General features: G+C 42.6%; 1 protein-coding gene across 1 annotated transcript in view; it reads right to left on the reverse strand.

The window, feature by feature from the left end:
- Nucleotides 1-1,570: 1,570 nt before the first annotated feature.
- Nucleotides 1,571-25,820, reverse strand: part of LOC140741990 (protein phosphatase 1M-like) — a 76,407-nt gene continuing 52,157 nt past the window's right edge. Inside the window, exons 7-10 of the mRNA XM_073072641.1 lie at nt 10,179-10,242; nt 8,053-8,160; nt 3,470-3,618; nt 1,571-3,160 (exon numbers count right to left, since the gene is read on the reverse strand). Coding sequence (XP_072928742.1) covers nt 3,001-3,160; nt 3,470-3,618; nt 8,053-8,160; nt 10,179-10,242 — 481 coding nt within the window. The 3' untranslated portion in view covers nt 1,571-3,000. The remainder of the gene's footprint in view (nt 3,161-3,469; nt 3,619-8,052; nt 8,161-10,178; nt 10,243-25,820) is intronic.

A 25,820-nucleotide genomic window follows, 5' to 3' on the forward strand; every position in this document is an offset into this window, starting at 1 on the left:
CATGAGAAAGAGAGACGGAAAAACAAGCAAGAACATCGGCGACAGATAAGAGATTGCTGATTAACCGTATTGTGACTCCTTTTTTGAATTATTTACTGTTTCGCTGCAAGGACAATAGTTTGCTCATAAACATTCCTCAGTGGACTGAAGGAGCGACCTTATTTGATGGACACAGTCATTCAGGAGTGATGGATAGCTGAGTAGGGATAAAAAGACAGGTCTGGAGAGATACCCTCCAGACACGCCAGTGGACACTGATTGAATGTTGGAACCCACAAGAAAGGTGGGGGCTTCGAAGACTGAACCAGGAGGTTGGTCATTAAGGCTATCAGTGTAAAGCAGGGCCGGTGGGGACTTGTGTGTGTGTCCACTGATGCCAGAGTGACGAGTCCACCACAGAAGAATGGAGAGGTCATAACTTGAATGTTTGCCTGACTGTAGCTGTTACATCTCGCTCGCTCGTGCTCTCTCTCCAACAATTACAACACAACAACCATAACTACATCAGCACTTATGAACTGAGCTGAACTTTATACTTTTCTATGACAATTTATTTACCCCTAGACATCGATAGAGCTTGTTTATTATTGATTATTATTATTACTACACTTTTTAGGTTTATTACTGCTAACTTGTTTTATATGTCTATTTGCATTATTGATATGGTTTTGCCTATTTTTTATTAATAAACACCTTTAGTATAGTACCACCAGACTCCAACGAATTCTTCTTTCTCTGCTAGTTAGACACCCAGTTATGGGGTACGTAACACTGGACCTTGGCACCAGGGAGGCTAACTACCATCTGGGTCTCCTGACTGTGTCCACAGAATCGCCTATCTTACCCCCTAACTATCGAATCCCCTGTTACTACTGCTTTCCTCTTCCTTTCCCTACCCTTCAGAGCTACAGGGCCGGACTCTGTGCCAGAGGCATGGCCACTGTTGCTTCCCCGCAGGTAGGCTGTACCCCCCCCCAACAGCACTCAAACAGGAGTACTTATTGTCAAGGGGTACAGCCACTGGGGTACTCTCTGGTACCTGACTCTTCCCCTTCCTTCTCCTAACCGTGATCCACTTGTCTGCCTCCTGTGGCCCCGGTGTGACCACCTGCCTGTAACTCCTCTCTATCAACTCCTCACTATCCCTAACCAGACGAAGGTCGTCGAGCTGCCACTCCAGTTCCCTAATATGGTCCCTTAGGAGCTGCAGCTCGGTGCAAATGTGGACGTCCGGGAGGCTAGGAGACTCCAGGACCTCCCACATCTGGCACCGAGAACAACAAGCTGCCCTTACATTCATAATTCCCCCTTTCCTCAAATAACAGGAAAAATTGAAACCTAAACCTACCTTGCCTTACCCGTTCCCGCCAAAGCCCTTAAGTCTTCACTTTGTTCTCGGCTCACTCCGTTGCCCGCAAACGACGCAGCCCGCTGTATAAGGCTGTGTTCCTTTTAAATCTTATGAGCTTCACTGCCCAACGTCACATGCAGGGCAGTGTTGCAGAGGTATTCATATTCCACCTTGTCCCAACATATTAATCAAAATTAAATAGTACACTAAATTCCAAAATTAGATTATATAATGCTGCATCATATTTATTCTTTTCCAGAGACAGCATAACAGAAACAGTAAACTACAATGGCCTCTGTAAACCTCAAGTCCCATTGCTTTACAGGGCACTGATACAAGTTCACACGGGGAGTTAGAGTGGTTAAAAAAAGTGTTCCTATTAACAGGCAGTGTTCCTATTAACAATTCCCGTCAGTACCATTTAACATTTCGACATTACCCATTCACTATATTGCAGTTAGGAAGAGAATAGACAAGATGAACCAGGCTGGGATGAGATGTACAGTTAAGTGTATTTCTGAATTAGTAACAGTACACATTACCTTTATCTAGTAAAACAGTGGATGAGCCATGGTGCTAATTACAAACCAGATCAGGTTGAAATGAGAAAAAGCAAATGAGTTGTTCATCCTTCGGAGTCGAAGACGACCAGGACTTCTGTCAGGTGGAGGGTTTGTGACTGTGGGTCCGGAGGTGACTGGTGAGGCCAATCCGGGCCCTGAAAGCTCGCCCACATGTGGGACACATGAGGGTAGGTGCTGCAGTGGAAGTGGAGGTAGCTCGAGCCTTGCACGCGGCGCGTTTCCTCTGAGCCTCTGCGGTGCGTCTGATTTCTGCTGCATACGCTCCTTCAGTGGTCCTGCTCCACCAGGTTGGGTGGTCCAGAGCAAGCGATTCCCAGCTACTGGGATTGATGTTGAGGTCTTTGACGGACACTTTGAGGCAGTCTTTGAAACGTTTCTTCTGCCCTCCAACTGAGCGCCTGCCCTGGCTCAGCTCTCCATACAGCAGCTGTTTTGGTAGTCGACTGTCAGACATCCTGACGACATGGCCAGCCCATCTGGCTTGGGCTTTCTGTAGGAGGGTGTAGATGCTGTGGGTGCTAGCCCGCTCCAGGACCTCCGTGTCTGGGACTTTGTCCTACCATCGTACGTGGAGAAGTCTGCGGAGGCAGCTCAAGTGGAAGTGGTTGAGCTGTTTAGCGAGTCTGCTGTAGACGGTCCAGGTCTCGCTGGCATAGAGGAGGGTGGTGAGAACCACAGCTCGGTAGACCTTCAGCTTGGTGGTAAGGCTGAGTCCTCTCCGCTCCCATACATTCTCACGGAGTCTCCCAAAGGCAGCACTGGCTTTGGCAATTCTGTTGCTGATCTCTGCATCTATGTTCACTGCTCGTGATAGAGTACTGCCCAGATAAGTAAAGCTGTCGACTGCCAGTAGCTTCTGCCCCTTTACTGTGATGTGACATTACCTTTAGCTAGTAAAACAGTGGATGAGCCATGGTGCTAATTATAAACCAGATCAGGTTGATATGAGGAAAGCAAATGAGTACACAGGTGAAGGTTGAAGGATTTCTTCCCTTTTTTTTCACTCCAATGATACTCACATATTCTTCAAGTTAGTTTGAAACACCCACGAGTATGCCGTAGATCTCACGTCGACGGCTGTGCTGTGCCTCCTAAATGGTAGAGTGGAATCACAAACACTGATACGTCATCAAGTGAGGCAAAGCTGCCATCTTCTAGAATCCAGTCATTGTTGTGTGGAACACCTCTTGCCTTAAATACAAGATACTGGGCCAGCATTGTGTACCTAGAAAAATTAAATAATGTCAGTTCTTTCTTCTATCACCCCTTTCATTTCTTTTTCATTCTGATATAGCCATACTTAATTTGTGTTAGACCATGCCTGGATTAGTTATTATGTAGCAGAATTCACTGGTGATAAGGAATAATCTATGGCTCCCTCTCACCCTTTCTTTCTGGCCTAGCGCTTCAACAGAGACTAGGAACTGAACAAGTAATGAATATAGTGTCATGTTTTGAAAATCTGATTGGATGCTGTCAGAAAACATTTACCCAGGTTAAGCAATCAACTACAGAAGCAGAAATAGACATTTACCTGCAAGGGTCCTGTTTCCGTTCATCTAAAAATTTCTCTGTGATGTCTGCTACATCTTTATTAGACATGACATCCCATAATCCATCAGTAGCCATTATCAGAGCATCCTTCTGTCCAAATTCATGTTGTCCTAGATCAAAAACTGTCACCTTTATTAAAAAAAAACGTTACAAATATAAAGTTTTCGAATTGTAATGTAAGCAATAATACATTTTGTAATTTCAAACATTGTTTTGTTCTAACAGTTTCTAAAATTTTAATTATTTGTAGACATTAAATCGATCATGTGGACAGTCAGAGGCTTTTTCCCAGGGCTGAAATGGCTGCCACAAGAGGGCACAGGTTTAAGGTGCTGGGGAGTAGGTACAGAGGAAATGTCAGGGGTAAGTTTTTTTACACAGAGAGTGGTGAGTGCATGGAATGGGCTGTCGGCAACAGTGGTGGAGGCGGATACAATAGGGTCTTTGGGACTTTTGGATGGGTACATGGAGCTTAGAAAAATAGAGGGCTATGGGTAAGAATAGTAACTTCTAGGGTGGGGACATGTTCAGCACAACTTTGTGGGCCTAAGGTCCTGTATTGTGCTGTAGGTTTTCTATGTTTTTATATAAATAGTAGAAAGTTTGTGAGGTTGGCCTCTACCTTCTTACAATTCGCATTGAATTGGTTTGTCATCTAAAACTTTAACTTCTACAGATGTACAGTGGAGAGTATCCTAACTACATCAGCAATGGCTGTATTATGGAAACACCAATGTCCAGGAACAGAAAATAGTGGCTGCAGCCCAGTCCATCACAGGCAAAGCTCTCTCCACCACTGAGCAGAGTTACAAGGAGCACTGGCCAAGAAAGCAAAATTTCATCATGGACTCCCACCATCCTCTCTTCTCGCAGCTACCATCCAGAAGGAGGTACAAGAGCCTTAGGTTCCACAGCACCAGGTTCCGCACAGTTATTACCCTACAACCATCATGGATAACTTAATTCCCTCAGCAAAAAATGAGTCCGCAACCATGGACTTGCTTTCAAGGACTCTACAATGCAGGTTCTCAGTATTATTTGCACAATTTGACTTCTTTTGCACATTGTGTGGTGTGGTGTCTTTGTGTGCAGTTCACATAGATATTTAATTATTTTCCAATAAGTGCCTGTAAGAAAATGAATCTCGTAGTACACGGTGACAAATATAGTTTGTTAGAGGAAGTAGAGATATGGAGGACAATACACACATTGCTAGTTATTGCTGAATTAGTTGGAAGTTTTAGATATGAGAATATAATCCCCAAGAATAAAATGCTCATATTAACAGTTATGTTGACATGTTTAACATAAAATCTTTAAGTTATAATCAGCTTCAATATTATGTTTGATCAATTACATACATAAAATGTCACATGTTAGTCGCCAATGCCAACTCTGCAATCTGGTGCCAGCAATAAAACAAAAATCACTCTTCAAGCCTGATGCATTCAGTTCACTTATAGCCATGTCTACTTAATCTGTGACATCTGAAGTTCAGAGGCTTGATTTCTTATCATAAAGCACCAGATTTGGAGCATGATATCCAGGCCTGTGTACATTTGAAATTACATACAATACATATCTGCTAAAAATTTCCTCTCCTGCAAGCTTAACTGTTTAAGAGCTGATTAGTTGCGACCCAAATGTTGCAATTGGCACAGGGCATGGTAATGTGAAAACTTAAGTGACATAAATTAACGATTCAGATCCAAAGCTGGCCGGAAGCAAGAAGAGATAATTGGATTACAGTATTTTGCTCTGGTAAAAGACATTTACCAATGGAATTCCATTGGGGGCAGTATTAGGTATTTATACCTAAGGTATAAATACAGTACCTTTATTACATACACCCCTACATACATTAAGCTTCCATAATATTGTGGCGAGCATTTGATCTTTAATTGTAGATGAGAAAAGTTAGTTTATCTCAACTACTATTAAAAAAAAAATTGTGACAAGCACAATAGCTCTGTGAGAACTAACTCTGTCACTTTTTAGATGGGGGAAGCAATTGTTATATTCAGGGTGGGACACAAACACAGGAGAGCAACTGTTTAACCTGAGCTAAAGTAAATGACTTGAACATCTCACTATAATCTTACTGAACATGTGCTCCACGAACGCATTTTAAAATGAACAATAAGTAGCATTGGCTACTTAGGAGTGAAGTGGGAAGAATATAGAAAAGTAGCAAATAATGAGAATGGTAAAAATGCAGAAATAAGGGAAATCAGAACATATCAGAATACAAAATGAGAGACCAACATCCCCTCCCCTGCACAAATAACTAACAGAACATCATCACTCAAACTCTCTCCCCTTGCACAACAAATCGGAAAAGAAACAGGCGATTTAAAAATATATACAAAAACCTTAAGTGTATTGTACCGTAAGTAATAAACCGTACGGTGCATTAGCCTTCATCAATCGTGGAATTGAATTTAGGAGCTGAGAGGTAATGTTACAGCTATATAGGACCCTGGTCAGACCCCACTTGGAGTACTGTGCTCAGTTCTGGTTGCCTCACTACAGGAAGGATGTGGAAGCCATTAGAAAGGGTGCAGAGGAGATTTACAAAGAAGAGATAGTAAGAGATTTAAAAAGGAAGGGGGAGATCCGAAATGATAGGAGAAGACAGGAGGGGCAGGGATGAAGCCAAGTGCTTAAAAGTTGATTGGTAAAAGGGATACAGAGCTGGAAAAGGGAAAGGATTATGGGACGGGAGGCCTAGGGAGAAAGAAAGGGAAGGGGAGCACCAGAGGGAGATGGAGAGCAGGCAAGGAGAGAGAGAGTGAGAGGGGCAGAGAGAGAAAAAGGGGTGGGATAATAAATAAGGGATGGGGTAAAAAGGGGAGGGGGCATTAATGGAAGTTAGAGATATCAATGTTCATGCCATCAGGTTGGAGGCTACCCAAACTTCATTAGCCTTGATTCCCTTGAATATCTATGCATTGAATATACTCAGCAAATAACTATCCACTGTCTTTTCTGGTGGCAAATTCCAAAGATTTGCTGCCTAACAGGGCGTTTTCCAGCTCAAAATGGCCTCAAAACAAACTCCCCACCTGTCAGAAATATCTTTGCATCCATTCTCAACTCTATGCAAATTTTATGTTTCAAAGTAAACTTGAGTGTGTTGAGCTACTCAATCTCATATGCAGGAGAGACTCTTTCTCTAGCCTCTTCCCTTTAAAACAGAAGAGGCTAAGAGGAAAATTAAAAGGCCTACAAAATGGATATTGAAAGCTTAATTCAAAAGATGAATAGCCAAGTGACAGACTGGAAACAAATGGCAGAGACTCAAACAGGAGATGAGATATTTGTTCATGCGTATAATGGAGAAAATTTGGTAAGCTCTGCCTATGAGCAGCACTGTAGTGTAGCGGGTAATGTAGATCTCTTACTGCGCTAGTGACTAAGATTTGGTTCTGACCCATCTTTGTAGAGTTTTACACAATCTTGTAACTAGATGGGACTCTTTCTCCCACCCCTAAATGCTCCAGTTTCCTCCCACATCGCAACACTGTGCTAGTTATTAGGTTAATTGGCCTTTGAACTCACTCATCTCTAGTGTAGGTGGCTGGTGGCAGAATCAGGTACCAATGGGTAGATGTGAAAGAATAGCTACCAAGAGAAGAAGCAAGTACTGTAAATGAGATTACACACAAAATGCTGGAGGAACTCAGCAGGCCAGGCAGCATCTATAAGAAGAAGTAATCACTGTTTTGGACCAAGACCCTTCATCAGGACTCTTGTTTCGCAAAGTAAATGAGATTGCCTTGAGGAATGCTATAGGGTTGAGGACTAAGTAGCCTTGCTCCACATTGTATGCTAATATGAAAACTGGAGGAAGAAGCTTCTGAGAGTAGTTCAATGGCTATAATGTGCAGGCCATTGACTAAGAGATGGAAAGTAGAAACAGATTAAGTGGGGAGCAAATTCAGAAATCAGGTGCAAAGGGGTTTGGGATACAATATACAACCTGAAATTCTTGTTCTTCACTTTTCCATAGTGGGAGAGTCTAGGACCAGAGGGCACAGCCTCGGAATACCAGGACACCCCTGTAGAACAAGGATGTGGAGGAATTTCTTCAGCTTGATGGTGAATCTGTGGAATTCATTGCCACAAATGGCTGTGCAGGCTAAATCACTGGGTATATTTAAAGTAGAGGTTGATAGGTTCTTGATTAGTAAGGGCATTAAAGGTTATGGGAAGAAAGCAGGAGAATGGAATTGAGAGAGTTAATAAATTATCCATGATGAAATAGCAGAGCAGACTCGATGGGCTTATGGAGGTGGAAAGTGGAGCTAGGCTAGATATGTATTGTTCAAGCTGATCTAGAAGTGATGGGCCGAATAGGCTCTTTCTGTGCCAAAATTTCTCTGAGTGACTATCTGCCATTAGGCTGCTGACAGAGTCCTCCAGGGGTTTGATGATAATGAATTGAAGTTGTCAGCAGATGCAACTTCACAGAAGAACTTTCCAAGGGCAGTTTGATTCCATTTCAATCCAACAACATTAACAATACACAAATCAAAATATACACCAAAACACTTGGCCTACCTCAGGAATACAAGACAGAAATGGTTTTATGCAGAGATCCGTGTCATAAACCTTTAACTTATGGTCTCCCAGTCCACGTGTGACCACGATAGTCCCCATCACACGAGTCTGAAATGGATAACAAAGCCTTTGACACAAAACCTGCAGAATTACTGAGCAGATAGCTATTGCTCTAAGTCAACAGCCTGGTTTCTATTCACTCTGAAATAGGGTACTTGATCACTGGGGAAAATCAAAACCAATGCAAGTCCCAACTTTCTACCCATGAACGCTGTTCTCACATGATGAGAGGTCAGAGCTAGGCAAATGTTATCAAGGGAAATGGAGTTCAGGAGAAGATCCATCACAATCAGCTGAACAACAGCTTGAATGTTGGGAAAATTCTACTTCTACCTCCAGAGGCTTTATGTTCTCCTCATGGGAGCAAAGTCACAATCCAGAGTTGTTGGCTGCTACTCAAGTCACATTATAATGAAGAATATAGTAGTGTAGGGGCACCAATGTAGTGTAAAGGTTAGTGTGATGCTATTACAGCTCAGGGTGGAGGAGTCTGGCATCCTCTGCAAGCAGGCTGTATATTCTTCCCATGTGCATGTGGGTTTCCTCCCACTGTCCAAAGGCATATTGTTTGGTAGGTTGATTGTTCATTGTAAATTGTCCCGTGATTAGGCTAGGATAAATTGGGGGGGGGGGGGGGGAGAGTGTTGCCAAGTGGCACGGCTTGAAGGGCAAGTTCTGTAATGTATCTAAATAAATAAAATATCAAAAGCAAAAAGGCACTGAAAGCTGAAAAGATTGTCAGCAGTCAGGCAGCTGCTGAGTACAGTGGAACTGATCATACATTAGGACCTGAGCAGTAAACATTGCTTCTTTCTCCACAGTTGATACTCAGCCTGCTGAGATGTTTTCAACATATTTAATCCATTCAGGGTGACAGACTTCTTTTACTGGAAGTGATGACTCCCAAGCATCATTACCATGCTGGCATAATGTTGCAGTATATAGTGCTGCTGTCTCACAGTGTTAGTGATCAACATAACCCTATAGTTTTCTTTCATCTATGTACTATCTAAGAATCTCTTAAATATCCTTAATGCATCTCCCTCCACCAACCCCACTCCCAGCAGTGTTCCACACACCTACTACTCAGTGAAAAATCCCCCCTATATTTTCCTCCAATCACCTTAAAATTATGGTCCCTAGATTAACCGTTTTGACCCTAGGAAAAAAATCTCAGGCTCTCCAATCTTATGCACCTCTATCAAGTTACCTCGTATCCACTTTTGCTCCAAAGAGTAAAGCCCTGCTCATTCAACCTTTCCTCAAAAGACATGCTATCTAGTCCAGGCAGCATCCTGGTAAATCTCTGTATCCTCTCTGAAGCTTCCATATCTTTCCTATATTAAGGCAACAAGAACCAAACATGTTACTCCAAGCATGGTCTAATCAGGGTTTTATTGTGCTGCAACATCACCTCACTGCTCTTGAACTCAATCTCTGGTCTAATGAAGACCAACACACCAAATGCTTTCTTAACAACCGGAGTCAGGTTTAACTCCAGTAAATGCTTTAAGAGCAGCTCCTCCTCCACCATCAGATTTCACACAGGATGACCACATCCATCATTAAAGGACCCTCACCATCCAGGACCTGCCCTCTTATCATTGCTACCATAAAGGAGGTGATACAAAAGCCTTAAGACACACACTCAATGATTCAGGAACAGCTTCTTCCCCTCTGAATGGTCTATGATCACTACCTCATTAATTGTTTTTGCACTATTTTATAGCAAATTTTTTTGTTGTTTTTCATTTTACTGTTGTCACAAAACGATAGATTTAATGTCATAAAAGACAACGGTAATAAACTTGATTCTGATAGCTACCTACAGTAAACTACCCCGGTAGGGAAATAAAGGTGAGGCAGTAGGCGAGATAGGTTACAGGGAAAGAATCAGTTGTGGCAGAGAGCATGGGATTGATGGAATATTCTGAGAACCAAAATGAAATAGATGGGCAGTGAAATAGATCTACAGTATATCACAAGAAAGTTTGAGAAAAATGAGATGCCAAAATTCTCTCTTTATAGTCAAGAGGAATATCCACAATAACTGTTCAGGTTTCTACCTGTTTGCCATCTCCATGCACAAGAGGGTATTTGAGGTCATCTTCTTCTGCAGTCTTATATCCCCTAGAAAATACATAACAAGTCTGAGGATAATAATCCCAAACCAGGTGAGTTCATGAACAGAGATTATACCCAATGTAACCCACAGCAAATTTGTTCAGTATTAATGTTATCAGACAGAAGCTCCACTAAAAATATATCCACTTGTGGGAGATGCAGATATTGTTACTTCAGTGTCCGAAGGCTGTGAGGTCAAAAATAGTAACACTTGCATTTACAAGGGTGGGGGGGCGTTGCTTTAATGAGCACACATTTTACTGTCGTCAGCTTGGCATTCTTATAGAATTATGTATTAATGAAGATAGTAAAGATCCTTAAAGCTGTTTTAGCTGTGGGCAGCAGAAGGGTGGGGAAAATGTGAGTGGAATAAACTCTCATTACCTATTAAATGCTCCCAATGTTGTGTGTTTCTAAGAGCCTCTGACAACCAAGTCTAGCTCTCGACCTTCATGTGTGGCTTAGCAACTAAGCCTGGCAGAACGGTTTTTACTGCGAGGAGAAGGGACAAAGGCTGCTTCCTGGCTCCTTAAACCAAGTCGCTTTGGGCAGATGGACCTCATCAGCCATAGTTGGCAACTCATCTAGGAAAAGGAAAACTCAAATTTCAAACCTCCACTGACTTACTGCTATACTAATTCATGGGGAAGGATTTGGGAGTAAACCCTGAGGTAAAAATCAGGAGCTGGAGACCCTAAGTCCTACAATGAGTTCAATGCTGACTAGTAACTCCTATGATCACTCTAGTGCTACTCTGTATCAGTCTTTGCCATTCCTTTAGATTCATCAGCTGCATGGAGAGGGGAGCCTGCTACATGGGCAACAGCTTGCTCTCCATATCGTACTGCCCAGCCTTGTGTACTAGGACGGAACATTATGTTCCACCCCAACCAACAGAGGGCTCAAGGAACATCATAAATCAGAATATTTGGCTGCTTTCATGATTCAGTTAATAATGGGTGTTGCACACATCAGTTCTGTCATAATGATCAGTAAATATGAAGAAATTATGTTGGTGTTAGGTGCAAATTGTAGTTCAAACTGACTGGTCTAAATGCCTTGATAATAGGTTTGTAAGAACAAAGCGATTGATTATGTCTCATCCAGCAAAGCGGCTCACTAATTTCCTTTTGATTCCAATTCAGATTTATTTTTTGCATATACATCGAAACATACAGTGAAATGTGTCGTTTGTGCTAACAAACAACAGAACTGAAGGATGCCACACATTTTGGCACCATATAGCATGCCCACAATGCTCAGCAGAACAACACAGAACACAATAAACAAACAATAAAATAAGTCCCCTTCCCATCTCCCAGTCAGGCCCCCAACTCCAGGACAGATGCCTCTTGGTCCCAGACTCTCAGACATTGGGCCTCCAACTTTGGACTTTACTGACCTCTGGACATTAACCCCAGGGTTCACCAATCATGCGTTTGATGTTCGGGCCTCAACTTCTAGGCTCATACAGTACTCAGTTTCTTCATTTTGTGAAGAAACGCAGCCTTACCTACCCGATCTGTCATCTTCATCTGTTTAACAGATGCTCCTCAAGCACAAGAAGGTAACAGCAAGTTATCCAATGTTATGCAGCAACAAAAAACACTAATGAAGAAGACAGACAAGTTCTCCAACACACTCAGTGAAATCATCAGCAGGGGGAAGGAAAAACATTTCCCCATTGTCCAGAGAGATTTTAATGCCAAAAATAGGTAAGAATATTGCAGGATAAGAACAGGTGATGGGAAAACACAGTCTTGGAGAAATAAACGAAAATGGGAACTGTGAGGAAATCTGCAGATGCTGGAAATTCAAGCAACACACAAAATGCTGGTGGAGCGCAGCAGGCCAGGCAGCATCTATAGGAAGAAGTACAGTCGAAGTTTCAGGCCGAGACCCTTCGTCAGGACTAACTGAAAGAAAAGATAGTAAGAGATTTGAAAGTGGGAGGGGGAGGGGGAAATCCAAAATGATAGGAGAAGACAGGAGGGGGAGGGCTTCATTTGATTGGCAAAAGGGGTACACAGATGGAGAAAGGAAAGGATCATGGGACTGGAGGCCTAGGGAGAAAGAAAGGGGGAGAGGAGCAGCAGAGGAAGATGGAGAACAGGCAAGGAGAGATTGTGAGAGGGGCAGAGAGTGAAAAAAGAGAAAAAAGGGGGAGAGGAGGAGGATAAATAAATAAGGGATGGAATAAGAAGGAGAGGAGGGACATTAATGGAAGTTAGAGAAATCAGTGTTCATGCCATCAGGTTAGAGGCTACCCAGACAGAATATAAGGTGTTGTTCCTCCACCTGAGTGTGGCTTCATCTTGACAGTACAGGAAGCCATGGATAGACATATCAGAATGGGAATGGGACGTGGGATTAAAATATGTGGCCACTGGGAGATCCTGCTTTCTCTGGCGGACAGAGCGTAGGTGTTCAGCGAAACGGTCTCCCAGTCTGCGTCGGGTCTCACCAATATATAGAAGGCCACACCAGGAGCACCAGACACAGTATATCACACCAGCCGACTCACAGGTGAAGTGTCGCCTCACCTGGAAGGACTGTCTGGGGCCCTGAATGGTGGTGAGGGAGGAAGTGTAAGGGCGGGTGTGGAACTTGTTCCACTTACAAGGATAAGTGCCAGGAGGGAGATCGATGGGAAGGGATGGGGGGGGGGGGGAATGAATGGACAAGGGAGTCGCGTAGGGAGCGATCCCTGCGGAAAGCAGAAAGTGGGGGAGGGAAAGATGTGCTTGTTAGTGGGATCCCGTTGGAGGTGGCGGAAGTTATGGAGAAATATATGTTGGACCCGGAGGCTGATGGGGTGGTAGGTGAGGACAAGGGGAACCCTAACCTGAGTGGGGTGGCGGGAGGATGAGGTGAGAGCAGATGTGTGTGAAATGGGAGAGATGCGTTTGAGAGCAGAGTTGATGGTGGAGGAAGGGAAACCCCTTTCTTTAAAAAAGGGAAGTGATTTGCTGAAACTTGGGCTAACTTCAAGCTAGTTATTGGAGGAAGCTTATTCCCACAGATGCAAATACACAAGGCAACATGGATGTCACCAAACAAGTTAAAAGAGAACCAGATGGACCATGTGTGCATCTCGAAGAACTTTGGAAGATCACTCCATATTGTAGCAGATAATGTAGCAACATGGTGCAGATGCAGGATCAGACCACCATCTTCGATTGCTAAAGTGCAGATGAAGCTAAAAAGAAGCAACACAACAGCCAATCAGCAACTGAAGTAGAATGTGAGCTACCTGACAGACAAAGAAGCAGCTCAGAGAATGGCCCTCACACTTGCCAACAGGTTCCAGGCACTTGATATCAAAGACTGCTGTCGAAGAGGCAATAAATTAAACGTGAGAAAGTGCTGGGAAAAAGGTCATTTGAGCATAAGAAAACATCTGTAGATGCTGGAAATCCAAGCAACACACACAAAATGCTGGAGGAACTCAGCAGGCCAGGCAGCATCTATGGAAAAAAGAATAGTTGACCTTTTGGGCTGAGGCCCTTTGGCAGGACTGGAGTCATTCTGCCGAAGGGTCTTGGCCCAAATTGTCGACTGTACTTTTTTTTCCATAGATGCTGCCTGGCCTGTTGAGTTTCTCCAGCATTCTGAGTGTTATTTGAGCATAAGGAGTGGATAACACCAGCAACTAGGAACCAGAAAGTGGAGGTACAGAGGGAATATGACAATGTGCACAAGGAAGGAAGGAGAAACATCAAGAGGAACAGCAGAGAGCGCATCAACACCCTTGAGTCCCAAGCAGAAGAAGCTTTGGCAAATGAGAATATGAAAGAACTATATGGTACTATCAAGAAACTGACAAATTCAACCAGACCAACACCCAAGTGAAGGATAAAGATGGAAAAATCCTAACTAAAGAAGACAAATAGCTCCAACATTGGGCACAGTACTTCAGTGAGCTTCTGAACAGAATCTCCTTTAATTCCAGAAGCACTTGGATGTCAACTGTACCAACCCAAGGGAGGAAATCATGCAGGTAATCAAGAGGCTAAAGCCAGGTAAAGCAGCTGGTCCTGACAGTGCACCACCAGAGGCATTGAAAGCAGACTCTAAACTTCCAGCAGATATCATATACACTTTGTTCTGCAACATCTGAGACAAAGAAAACATGGAGAGAAAGTCACATAATCATATTTCCAAAGAAAGTGACCTACGAAACTGTAAAACTATTGACTTGAATTTATTTCTTATATCCTTCATATACACTAGTAAAAATCTTACATTATGTCTCCATCTAAATGTGCAATTTATAGTAATTTGTAATAAATAATATGTACAACTGGACAGTGAATATAACATAGAAATACAATTGTATCAGCGTGAATTAATCAGTCTGATAGCTTAGTGGAAGAAGCTGTTCCAGAGCCTGTTGGTCCTGACTTTTATCCTGCGGTGTCGTTTCCTAGATGGTAGCAGCTGGAACAGTTTGTGGTTGGGGTGACTCAGGTCCTCAATGATCCTTCGGGCCCTTTTTATGCACCTGTCTCTGTAAGTGTCTTGAATAGTGGAAAGTTCACATTTACAGATGTGCTGGTCTGTTTGCACCACTCTCAGCAGAGTCCTGCAATTGAGGGAAGTACAGTTCCCATACAAAACAGTGATGCAGCCATGCTCTTAACTGTGCCCCTGTAGAAAGTCCTTAGGATTTGGGGGCTCATGCCAAACTTCTTCCACCGTCTGAGGTGAACAAGGCGCTGTTGAGCTTTTTTCACCTCACAGGCAGTATGTACAGATCACATGAGGTCCTCAGTGATGTGTATGCCAAGGAACTTAAAGCTGTTCACCCTCAACCCCAGATTCATTCATGTCATTAGGGGTTAGCCTGTCTCCATTCCTCCTGCAGTACTACAGAAGTATATCCTTAATGACACAAAATTAAGGGACCAGCAAGCAAGCTTTAGGAAAGATTGCTCCTGCACAGACCAGAGAGCTACCTTAAGGATAATTATAGAACATACAATCAAATGGAATACTTCTCTCTACATCAACTACATCAACAAGAAAGCCTTCGATAGCTTAGACAGACACACCCTAAGGAAGTGTATAAAACATTATGGAATACTGGAGAAATTTATCAATATCATCAGGAACGCCAACAACACCATATCATGTAACTTCATACATCTGAGAAAACTGGCAGAAAGCTTCAATTTCAACACTGGGATGAAACAGGGATGGTTGATGGCTTCTTTTCTGTTCCTGTTGGCAATAGACTGGATTATAAAACAGACAAGTAAAAGATGAAATGAAATCCAGAAGATGTTTGAGGTCAGTTGTATGGATGCATCAGTGGGAGAATGATTTGCTAGCTTAGTGCATAAGGGAGAATAGAGCGAGCTACGCAGACAATGTTGAGGAGGAAGGCTGATTCTAATGTAAAACAAAGGCAAGGACTAATTAGGCTGTACATTCAGTATAATTCACTGTGTAAATGAAGTATCTGAAAGTGGAAGGAAGGGATTGCAGTTGTCAACTAATGTTCATTCTGGTCACTGAAGCCAGACTGGCGGAGAGTTGTCAATACCAAAAGATCACCATCAACTTCTCTCTCTACACTAGTATCTGTGGCGAAGCACAGCTCAAACACCAACTATATATTTTCTGAGCTCACGGTTGTTGCTCCTAGAATCTTAGGGATCAGGAAGCCTACAGGAGTGAGATAATATCTGCTAGTTGAGTGGTGTCACAACAACCTCACCCTCAATGTCAACAAGTCCAAGGAATTGATTGTGGACTTGAGGAAGGAGAAATTGGGAGAGCATACACCATTCCTCGTCAAAGGGTTAGTGGTGGAAAACATTAGAATTGGAATTGGTTTATTATTGTCACATGTATCAAGATACATTGAAAAGCCTGTCTTGCACACTGTTCATACAGATCAAATAATTGCACCGGGCATTAAGCTAAAACAAGGAAAAATCAATAACAATGCCGAATAAAAGGTAAAAGGAACCAAGAAATTGCAGTATAAGTAAACAATAAACTGCAAGATCATAGTGAGGTAGATTGTGAGGTCAATAGTCCATCTTATTGTACAAGAGGTCCATTCAAGAGTCTGATAACCATAGGACCATAAGACATAGGAGCAGAATTAGGCCATTTAGTCCCTTGAATCTGCTCTGCCATTTTATCATGGCTGATCCTGGATCCCACTCAACCTCATACACCTGCCTTCTCGCCATATCCTTTTGATGCCCTGACTGATCAATCAGCAAACTAACAACTTCTGCTTTAAATATTGTTACATACCTTGTGGGTATCTTGTGACTGTCTTAAGATGTAATTGTCTTGTGATGGTGGGGTGATTTAATTTTCCCACCAGTGTGAGGTCACATGATGGAATTTTCCCACCGGTGTAAGGTCATGTGATGGCATGTTCCAACAGGTATATAAAGGGAAACCCCTGTTGTCACGCTGTTAGTTCGTTAGTTTTGCTGCATATGCGTCTCATGACGCAGTTTCATTTTAAAGTGGAGTTTTTACTTTCTATTGTAAGGTACAAAACTGTTGTGCTGGCAGTTTCGCCAATCGCTGCCAGTTCTTGTTTGTTGCACCTTTGTTTTACCTCCACAGTCTAGTATTGGAGAGTGAAGACTTTACCAAAGTACGGAAACCCGAAGGATTGAGTAAAGTTGGTGTCATTCACCGGTTTTGTAAACCGATCGACCTTATTGAGTCTTTGTTCAGGAATAGTGACCTGCATCTGAGATAACCCCTGCAAGAGCAGGAAGGTTTGTGCAGTGTTCACTCTCCAGCAAAAAGGTCAGTTCCTTTAAGCCATTTTATTTCCTTTGTCATGAATCCTTTGATATACCCTTGATCTTGGCCTCCACCACAGAAATTCCTCCTTTAGTGGTTCTAAAAAGGTCACCACTCAATTTGGAGGCTGTACCCTCTAGTTCTGGATACCCCCACCATAGGAAATATCCTCTTCACATTCCACCTAACCTAGTCATTTCAACATTTAGTAGATTTCAATGAGATCCCCCTGCATTCTTCTAAATTCCTGTGAGTACAGGCCCAAAGCTACCTAATGCTCCTCATGTTAACCCTTTCCTTCTCAGAATCAACCTCAAGAACCTGCTCTGGACTTTCTCCAATGACAAAACATCCTTTATGAGTTATGGGGCCCAAAACTGTTGACAATATTCCAAGTGTGCCAGGGCTTATAGTGTCTTATAAAGGCTCAGATCTCCTTGCCTTTATATTCTATTCCCCTTGACAGCATTGCCAACATTGCATTTGCCTTCTTTATCACAGACTCAACCTATAAATTAACCTTCTGGGAGTTTTGCACAAGGACTCCAAAGTCCTCTGCACCTCTGATGTTTGAATTTTCTCCCCATTTAAATAACAGTCTGCACTATTGTTCCTTTTACCAAAATGCATGATCATATATTTCCCAACACTGTGTTCCATTGCCCACTTTTTTGCCCATTCTTCCAATTTGTCTAAGTTCTGCAGCAATCACAATGCTTCCTCAGCACTACCTACCCCCTTCGCTTATCTTTGTATCATCCACAAATGTTGCCGCAAAGCCATCAATTCCATTACCAAAATCACTGACAAACAATGTGAAAAGTAGCAGTCCCAATACTGACTCCTGAGGAATACAATCAGTCACTGGCAGCCAACCAGAAAGGATCCCTTTTATTCCCACTCATTGCATCCTGCCTGTCAGCCATTCCTCCATCCATACCAGTAGCTTTCCTGTAATGCCACTGGATTTTTATCTTGTGCGACACCTTATCAACTACCTTTTGAAAATCCAAGAAAATGTCATCCACTTGTCCATCCTGCTTGTTACTTCCTCGAAGACTCTAACAGATTTGTCAGGCAAGATTTCCCTTTACAGAAACCATGCCGACTTTCGCTCATTCTATGTTTAATTTCCAAGTACCCGAAAACCCCATCCTTAACTTTCCCAACCACTAGGCCTGTTAGCCTAACCACATAATTTTCTTTCTTTTGCCTTCCTTCTTTCTTAAAGAGTGGGGTGACATTTGCAATTTTTCAGTCCTCTGAGACCATGCCAGAATCAAGTGATTCTTGAAAGATCTTGACCAATGCATCCATGATCTCTTCAGCAACTTCTCTCAGGACTCTGGGATGTAGTACAACTGGTCCAGATGACTTATCTACCATAAGACCTTTGAGTTTACCTAGCACATTACTATAATATAATTGTAATAGCAACATTACTAACTCCTGGCACTCATGGACCTCTGGTGCACTGCTAGTGTCTTCCACAGTGAAGACTGATGCAAAGTACTCATTAAGTTTATCTGTCATTTTTTGTCCCCCTTTACTACCTGACCAGCACCATTTTCCAGTGGCCCAGTATCAACTCTCATCTCTCTTTTACTCTTTATATAACTGAAAAACTTTTAGTATCCTGCTCTACATTATTGGCTGGTTTGTCCTCATAGTTCAGCTTTTCTCTTCTTATAACTTTTTTCGTTTCCTTTTGTTGGATAGAACCATAGAACATTACAGCACAGAAACAGGCCCTTTGGCCCTTCTTGGCTGTGCCAAACCATTTTTCTGCCTAGTCCCACTGACCTGCACCTGGACCATATCCCTCCATACACCTCTCATCCATATACCTGTCCAAATTTTTCCTAAATGTTAAAAGTGAGCCTGCATTGACCACTTCATCTGGCAGCTCATTCCACACTCCCACCACTCTATGTGTGAAGAAGTCCCCCCAATGTTCCCTTTAAACATTTTCCCCCGTCACCCTTAACCCATGTCCTCTGTTTTTTTTCTCCCTTAGCCTCAGTGGAAAACACATGCTTGCATTCACTCTGTCTATACCCATCATAATTTTAAATACCTCTATCAAATCTCCCCTCATTCTTCTACGCTCCAGGGAATAAAGTCCTAACCTATTCAACCCTTCTCTTTAACTCAGTTTCTCAAGTCCCGGCAACATCCTTGTAAACCTTCTCTGCAATCTTTCAACCTTATTAATATCTTTCCTGTAATTAGGTGACCAAAACTGCACACAATACTTCTGATTCAGCCTCACCAATGTCTTATACAACCTCACCATAACATTCCAACTCTTATACTCAATACTTTGATTTCTAAAGGCCAATATACCAAAAGCTCTCTTTATGACCCTATCTAACTCTGACGCCACTTTTAGGGAATTACGTATCTGTATTCCTAGATCCCTCTGTTCTATTGCACTCCTCAGTGCCCTACCATTTACCTTGTATGTTCTACCTTGGTTTTTCCTTCCAAAGTGCAATACCTCACACTTGTCTGTATTAAACTCCATCTGCCATTTTCCAGCCCATTTTTCCAGCTGGTCCAAATCCCTCTGCAAACTTTGAAAACCTTCCTCACTGTCCACTACACCTCCAATCTTTGTATCATCAGCAAATTTGCTGATCCAATTTATCACATTATCATCCAGATCATTGATATAGATGACAAATAACAATGGACCCAGCACTGATCCCTGTGGCACACCACTAGTCACAGGTTGAAAGCTTCCCAATCATCCAACTTCCCACTCAGTTTTGCTACATTATATGCCCTTTCCTCGGCTTTTATGCAGTCCTTAATTCCCCTTGTCAGCCATGGTTGCCTAGCCCTGCCATTTGAGAACAACTCTATGAGACATACCTATTCTGCTCCTTGTTAACTATTCCTAAAATCTTCAGCCACCTCTGTTCTACCAACATCCCTGCCAGTATCCCCCTCCAATCCACCTAGCCAAGCTTGTCTCTCACACCTCTGTAATTCCCTTTATTCCATTGTGATTCTGATATATGTGACTTCTGCTTCTCCCTCTCAAATTGCAGTACGAATTCTATCATATTATGATCACAGCCTCCTCAGGGTTCCTTTACATTAAGTTCTCCAATAAGAACCTGGTTATTATACATTGCCTTTCCCAAGTAGACTCAAACACAAGCTGCTCTAAAAAGTCATCTCATAGGCATTCAACGAATTCCTTCTCTTGCAATCCAATACCAACCAGATTTTCCTAATCCCTTTGCATATTGAAGGCTCCATTATAACTGTGACATTACCCTTATCACATGCCTTTTCCAGTTCCCTTTGCAATCTTAACCCTACATCTTGACTACTATTTGGAGGCCTAGCTATGATTCCCATAATGGTTTCTTAACTCCACCTAAAAAGATTCAACATTCTCTAACCCTATGTCACCTCTCTCTAAAGATGTAATTCCATCCCTTACCAACAGTGCGCCACACCACCGCTTATGCCTTCCTGCCTGTCCTTTTGATACAAAGTAGATCCTTTGATGTTAAGTTCCCAACTATGGCCTTCTTTCAGCTACAACTCAGTGATGAAAACAATGTCATACCAGCCAATCTCTAGTAGTGCCATGTGTTCGTCCACTTTATTCTGAATGCTATGCGCATTTAAATACACCTTCAGTCCTGTATTCTTCACCCTTCTGAATTTTGCATTTGTGGTACAATTTAGCTCTTTGATCTATCTGCATTTATACCCAGTCTTTGGCTTGTTCTTCCTTACATTCATGTTATACCCATCATCTACTTGTAAACCTGCGGGATCACCTTCAGATCTATCAAACTAGTTCCCATGCCCTTGCCAAGAAATCTTCACAACAGTGGAGACATCTTCACAAGGCAGTGCCTAAAGAAGGCAGCATCCATCATCAAGGGCCCTCGCCATCTGGGATATGCCTTCTTCTTATTATCACCAGCAGAAAGGAGGTACAATAACCATATAACCATATAACAATTACAGCACGGAAACAGGCCATCTCGGCCCTTCTAGTCCGTGCCGAACGCTTACTCTCACCTAGTCCCACTGACCCGCACTCAGCCCATAACCCTCCGTTCCTTTCCTGTCCATATACCTATCCAATTTTACTTTAAATGACAATACCGAACCTGCCTCTACCACTTCTACTGGAAGCTCCTCCCTCCTTTTTCCCCCTCCTTTTTTTTCTCTCTCTTACTGCCCATCACTCTGCCTGTTCTCCAGCTCCCTCTGGTGCTCCCCTCCCCCTTTCTTTCTCCCTAGGCCTCCCGTCCCATGATCCTTTCCCTTTTCCAGCTCTGTATCCCTTTTGCCTATCACCTTTCTGGCTCTCAGCTTCACCCCACCCCCTCCGGTCTTCTCCTATCATTTTGCATCTTCCCCTCCCCCTTCTACTTTCAAATCTCTTACTATCGTTCCTTTCAGTTAGTCCTGACAAAGGGTCTCGGCCCGAAACGTCGACAGTGCTTCTCCTTATAGATGCTGCCTGGCCTGCTGTGTTTCACCAGCATTTTGTGTGTGTTGAATGTTATCCAGGGCACGCTTCGAATGGAGTGAACACTAGAGGGCAGCAGAGCAGAGGGTGGTCGACCCTGAGACACAGCTGGCATTCTCGCCAATGCATACTGATTAATCATATAACCATATAACAATTACAGCACATAAACAGGCCATTTCGGCCTTCTAGTCCGTGCTGACGCTTACACTCACCTAGTCTCACTGGCCCACACTCAGCCCATAACCCTCCATTCCTTACCTGTCCATATACCTATCCGATTTTACTTTAAATGACAATACCGAACCTGCCTCTACCACTTCTACTGGAAGCTCATTCCACACAGCTACCACTCTCTGAGTAAAGAAACTGCCCCTTGTGTTACCCTTAAACTTTTGCCCCCTAACTCTCAAATCATGTCCTCTTGTTTGAATCTCCCCTACTCTCAATGGAAAAAGCCTATCCACGTCAACTCGATCTATCCCCCTCATTATTTTAAATACCTCTATCAAGTCCCCCCTCAACCTTCTATGCTCCAAAGAATAAAGACCTAACTTGTTCAGCCTTTCACTGTAACTTAGGTGCTGAAACCCAGGTAACATTCTAGTAAATCTTCGCTGTACTCTCTCTATTTTGTTGATATCTTTCCTATAATTCGGTGACCAGAACTGTACACAATACTCCAAATTTGGCCTTACCAATGCCTTGTACAACTTTAACATTACATCCCAACTCCTATACTCAATTATAAAGGCCTTTATAATTTATAATGGCCAGCATCCCAAAAGCTTTCTTCACCACCCTATCCACATGAGATTCCACCTTCAGGGAACTATGCACCATTATTCCTAGATCACTCTGTTCTACTGCATTCTTCAATGCCCTAACATTTACCATGTATGTCCTATTTTGATTAGTCCTACCAAAATGTAGCACCTCACACTTATTAGCATTAAACTCCATCTGCCATCGTTCAGCCCACTCTTCTAACTGGCCTAAATCTCTCTGCAAGCTTTGAAAACCTACTTCTTTGAAAACCACAACGCCACCTATCTTAGTATCATCGGCATACTTACTAATCCAATTTACCACCCCATCATCCAGATCATTAATATATATGACAAACAACATTGGACAGTACAGATCCCTGAGGCACACCACTAGTCACTGGCCTCCAACCTGACAGTTATCCACCACTGCTCTCTGGCATCTCCCATCCAGCCACTGTTGAATCCATTTTACTACTTCAATATTAATACCTAACAATCGAACCTTCCTAACTAACCTTCTGTGTGGAACCTTGTCAAAGGCCTTACTGAAGCCCATATAGACAACATCCACTGCTTTACCCTTGTCAACTTTCTTAGTAACCTCTTCAAAAAATTCAATAAGATTTGTCAGACATGACCTTCCACGCACAAATCCATGCTGACTATTCCTAATCAGACCCTGTCTATCCAGATAATTATATATACCATCTCTAAGAATACTTTCCATTAATTTACCCACCACTGTCGTCAAACTGACAGGCCTATAACCGACAGGCTAGGTTTACTCTTAGAACCCTTTTTAAACAATGGAACCACATGAGCAATACGCCAATCCTCCGGCACCATCCCCGTTTCTAATGACATTTGAAATATTTCTGTCAGAGCCCCTGCTATTTCTACACCAACTTCCCTCAAGGTCCTAGGGAATATCCTGTCAGGATCCGAAGATTTATCCACTTTTATATTCCTTAAAAGTGCCAGTACTTCCTCCTCTTTAATTGCCATAGTTTCCATAACTTCCCTACTTGTTTCCCTTACCTTACACAATTCAATATCCTTCTCCTTAGTGAATACCAAAGAAAAGAAATTGTTCAAAATCTCCCCCATCTCTTTTGGCTCCACACTAGCTGTCCACTCTGATTCTCTAAGGGACTAATTTTATCCCTCACTATCCTTTTGCTATTAATATAACTGCAGAAGCCCTTTGGATTTATTTTCACCTTACTTGCCAAAGCAACCTCATATCTTCTTTTAGCTTTTCTAATTTCTTTCTTAAGATTCTTTTTACATTCTTTATATTCCTCGAACACCTCATTTACTCCATGCTGCCTATATTTATTATAAATCTCCCACTTTTTCCGAACCAAGTTTCCAATATCCCTTGAAAACCATGGCACTCTCAAACTTTTAACCTTTCCTTTCAACCTAACAGGAACATAAAGATTCTGTACCCTCAAAATTTCACCTTTAATTGACCTCCATTTCTCTATTACATCCTTCCCATGAAACAAATTGTCCCAATCCACTCCTTTCGCATCTCCTCAAAGTTAGCCTTTCTCCAATCAAAAATCTCAACCCTGGGTCCAGTCCTATCCTTCTCCATAATTATATTGAAACTAATGGCATTGTGATCACTGGACCCGAAGTGCTCCCCAACACATACCTCTGTCACCTGACCTATCTCATTCCCTAACAGGAGATCCAACACTGCCCCTTCTCTAGTCGGTACCTCTATGTATTGCTGCAAAAAACTATCCTGCACACATTTTACAAACTCCAAACCATCCAGCCCTTTTACAGAATGGGCTTCCCAGTCTATGTGTGGAAAATTAAAATCTCCCACAATCACAACCTTGTGCTTACTACAAATATCTTCTATCTCCTTACAAATTTGCTCCTCCAATTCTCGCTCCCCATTAGGTGGTCTATAAACACCCTTATAAGTGTTACTACACCTTTCCTATTCCTTATTTCCATCCAAATAGCCTCCCTAGATGAGCCCTCTAATCTATCCTGCCAAAGCACCGCTGTAATATTTTCTCGGACAAGCAATGCAACACCTCCTCCTCTTGCCCCTCCAATTCTATCACACCTGAAGCAACGAAATCCAGGAATATTTAGTTGTCAATCACACCCCTCCTGCAACCATGTTTCACTAATAGCTACAACATCATATTTCTAGGTATCAATCCATGCTCTAAGCTCATCCACCTTTCTTACAATGCTCCTAGCATTAAAATAGATGCATTTAAGAAACTTTCCACCTCTTCCTCTCCGTTTATCCCTAATGATGCGATCAACTTTATTATCTTTCTCTTCCTTCTCCCCTACATCTTCGGTCTGAGCGCTCCACTTCTCTATCACCTGCTTATCCTCCCTCAAACACTGTCTGCTAGCTTTCTCTATTTGTGAACTAACCTTCTCTCCCCTAGTCTCTTCAAACTGATTCCCACCCCCCAACCATTCTAGTTTGAAGTCTCCCCAGTAGCCTTAGCAGATCTCCCCACCAGGATATTGGTCCCCCTAGGATTCAAGTGTAATCTGTCCTTTTTGTACAGGTTACAACTGCCCCAAAAGAGGTCTAATGATCCAGAAACTTGAATCCCTGCCCCCACTCCAATCCCTCAGCCACGCATTTATCCTCCACCTCATTCCACTCCTACTCTCACTGTCGCGTGGCACAGGCAGTAATCCCAAGATTACTACCTTTGTGGTCCTTCTTCTCAACTGCTTTCCCAACTTCCTATATTCTCCTTTCAGGACCTCTTCCCTTTTCCTACCTATGTCATTGGTACCTATATGTACCACGACCTCTGGCTCCTCACCCTCCCACTTTAGGATATCTTGGATGCGATCAGAAACATCCTGAACCCTGGCACCAGGGAGGCAAACGACCATCCGGGTCTCCTGATTGCATCCACAGAATCGCCTATCTGACCTCCTAACTATCGAGTCCCCTATTACTACTGCCTTCCTCTTCCTTTCCCTACCCTTCAGAGCTACAGGGCCAGACTCTGTGCCAGAGGCCTCAGGTAGGCTGTCCCCCCCAACAGTACTCAAACATGAGTACTTACGGTGGGGGGGTGGGGGGTAGTGGATCTGCTGGTAAAAATAATATCAAATATTTAGAAAGAGGGGACATAGGATTGGAAGACGTAGAATCCTTGTGGGTAGAGATAAGAAACTTCAAGGGTAAAAAGACCCTGATGGGAGTTATTTACAAGGCCACCAAACAGTAGCCAGGATGTGGTTTACAGATTACAATAGGAGTAATCTAAAAAACATGGCAAAAAGGCAATGCTACATTAGTGATGGGGGATTTCAGTATGCAGATACTACAAAAGAAAGTTATACAAATTGTAAATAAGACAGTTATTATGAACCAATCAATCTACTATTTATTCAACTAAATACTTTAAAATTCAGAGATTTTGTAGATTTTAAAATAATACAAATTATGTATAAAGTAAAAAATGGACAGCTACCACAAAGTATCCAAAGGTTGTTTAACATAACTTGAGTGG

The sequence above is a fragment of the Hemitrygon akajei genome, chromosome 19 (assembly GCF_048418815.1).
Source record: "Hemitrygon akajei chromosome 19, sHemAka1.3, whole genome shotgun sequence".
Taxonomy (NCBI): Eukaryota; Metazoa; Chordata; class Chondrichthyes; order Myliobatiformes; family Dasyatidae; genus Hemitrygon; species Hemitrygon akajei.